This window comes from Nestor notabilis, unplaced genomic scaffold (genome assembly GCF_000696875.1).
Source record: "Nestor notabilis isolate BGI_N333 unplaced genomic scaffold, ASM69687v1 scaffold16827, whole genome shotgun sequence".
Taxonomy (NCBI): Eukaryota; Metazoa; Chordata; class Aves; order Psittaciformes; family Psittacidae; genus Nestor; species Nestor notabilis.
The window spans coordinates 8,462-9,699 of NW_009936216.1; the positions used below are offsets into that span (position 1 = coordinate 8,462).

The 1,238-nt window shown below is 42.9% G+C and overlaps 1 protein-coding gene across 1 annotated transcript; it reads right to left on the minus strand.

The window, feature by feature from the left end:
• Window positions 1-83: 83 nt before the first annotated feature.
• On the minus strand, window positions 84-1,234 carry LOC104408581 (homeobox protein Hox-B4; the record flags this gene model as incomplete). The annotated part of the gene is made up of 2 exons (XM_010018231.1): window positions 84-400; window positions 1,186-1,234. Coding segments are annotated over 2 exons (366 nt in total), but the record flags the coding sequence as incomplete, so codon positions are not given.
• Window positions 1,235-1,238: the final 4 nt, after the last annotated feature.

Consider the following 1,238-nt stretch of genomic DNA (forward strand, 5'->3'; position numbering starts at 1 on the left):
CACACACAAACTCACAAACACACACACTCCATCCATCCATCCATCCATCCATCCATCCACCCATCCATCCAAGGAATAGTTAGTTATAGGCTGGTGGCTGGTCCATGGGATCGGTTTTGAGATCCTCCTTGTGGGATCTGCAGGCTGGCAGAGGAGCTGGAAGAATTAGACCTGATCTTGGTATTTGGTAACTTGTGATCTTTTTTCCATTTCATCCTCCTGTTCTGGAACCAGATTTTGATCTGGCGCTCGGAGAGGCAGAGGGAATGGGCGATCTCGACCCTGCGCCTCCGGGTGAGATAGCGGTTATAGTGAAATTCCTTCTCCAGCTCCAGGACTTGCTGCCTGGTGTAGGCTGTACGGGAGCGTTTCGGTTCCCCTCCTGAGTAATTGGGGTTTACTGAACAAACAAAAAGGAGGAAAAAGAAAAAGGGGATGAAAAAAATAAAAAGGAAGAAAAAACCAAAACAAAACAAAAAAAGAGCAGAAGCATTACCGAGCTGTTCCTTTAACGGGTCCTTTCCCCCCAAAAAAAGCATCGCACATTCTTTTGGTGGGGGAATACACTCAAAAAAACACACCACAAACCTTCTAAAAATACACCCAGAACCTATCTGCAAATCTCCACCTCCATCCTTGCTGCTTGACGTGTATTCCTGTCTAAACGTTTTTATAAGGTCCCTTAGACACATTTTCCTTGCCCTCTACGTGTGTATATACACACACACATGTATATACACACACCCCTCTACTTGAGCATCACTGTAGTATCCCCAAATCTTAAAGTTCCCCCTGCACTCATGCAAACAGGCAAACGTAGACACTCCCTTTTATTAAATATCGCACTTAAAAAAAAAAAAAAGTAATAAAAGCAGTTTTATTAGCATAAACATAATCATAGAATCAAAGAATTATAGAAACGAAAACATAAAACTTAACTTATGAAGATTCAACAGCCATAAAAAAAAAGTAGCCTGCAAGAAATTGGAGGAGGATGGTAACAGAGACTTCAAAGGCACATGGCCAAGCAGAGCAATAAAAATTTATGGAGGATGTAATTATACCGCTCTGCAAACAGGCGATCGTAAATCTCCGCGAATGGTTATTTTACAACTGGTGCAATAGGATTTCTACAAGACTTTGAGGTGCTACTCGGTATAAAGCGAAGCGCTTCGGCTCACTTACCCGTGCTTACATGGACTTTCTTCATCCAGGGGTAGACCACCGGCTCTTTGCAG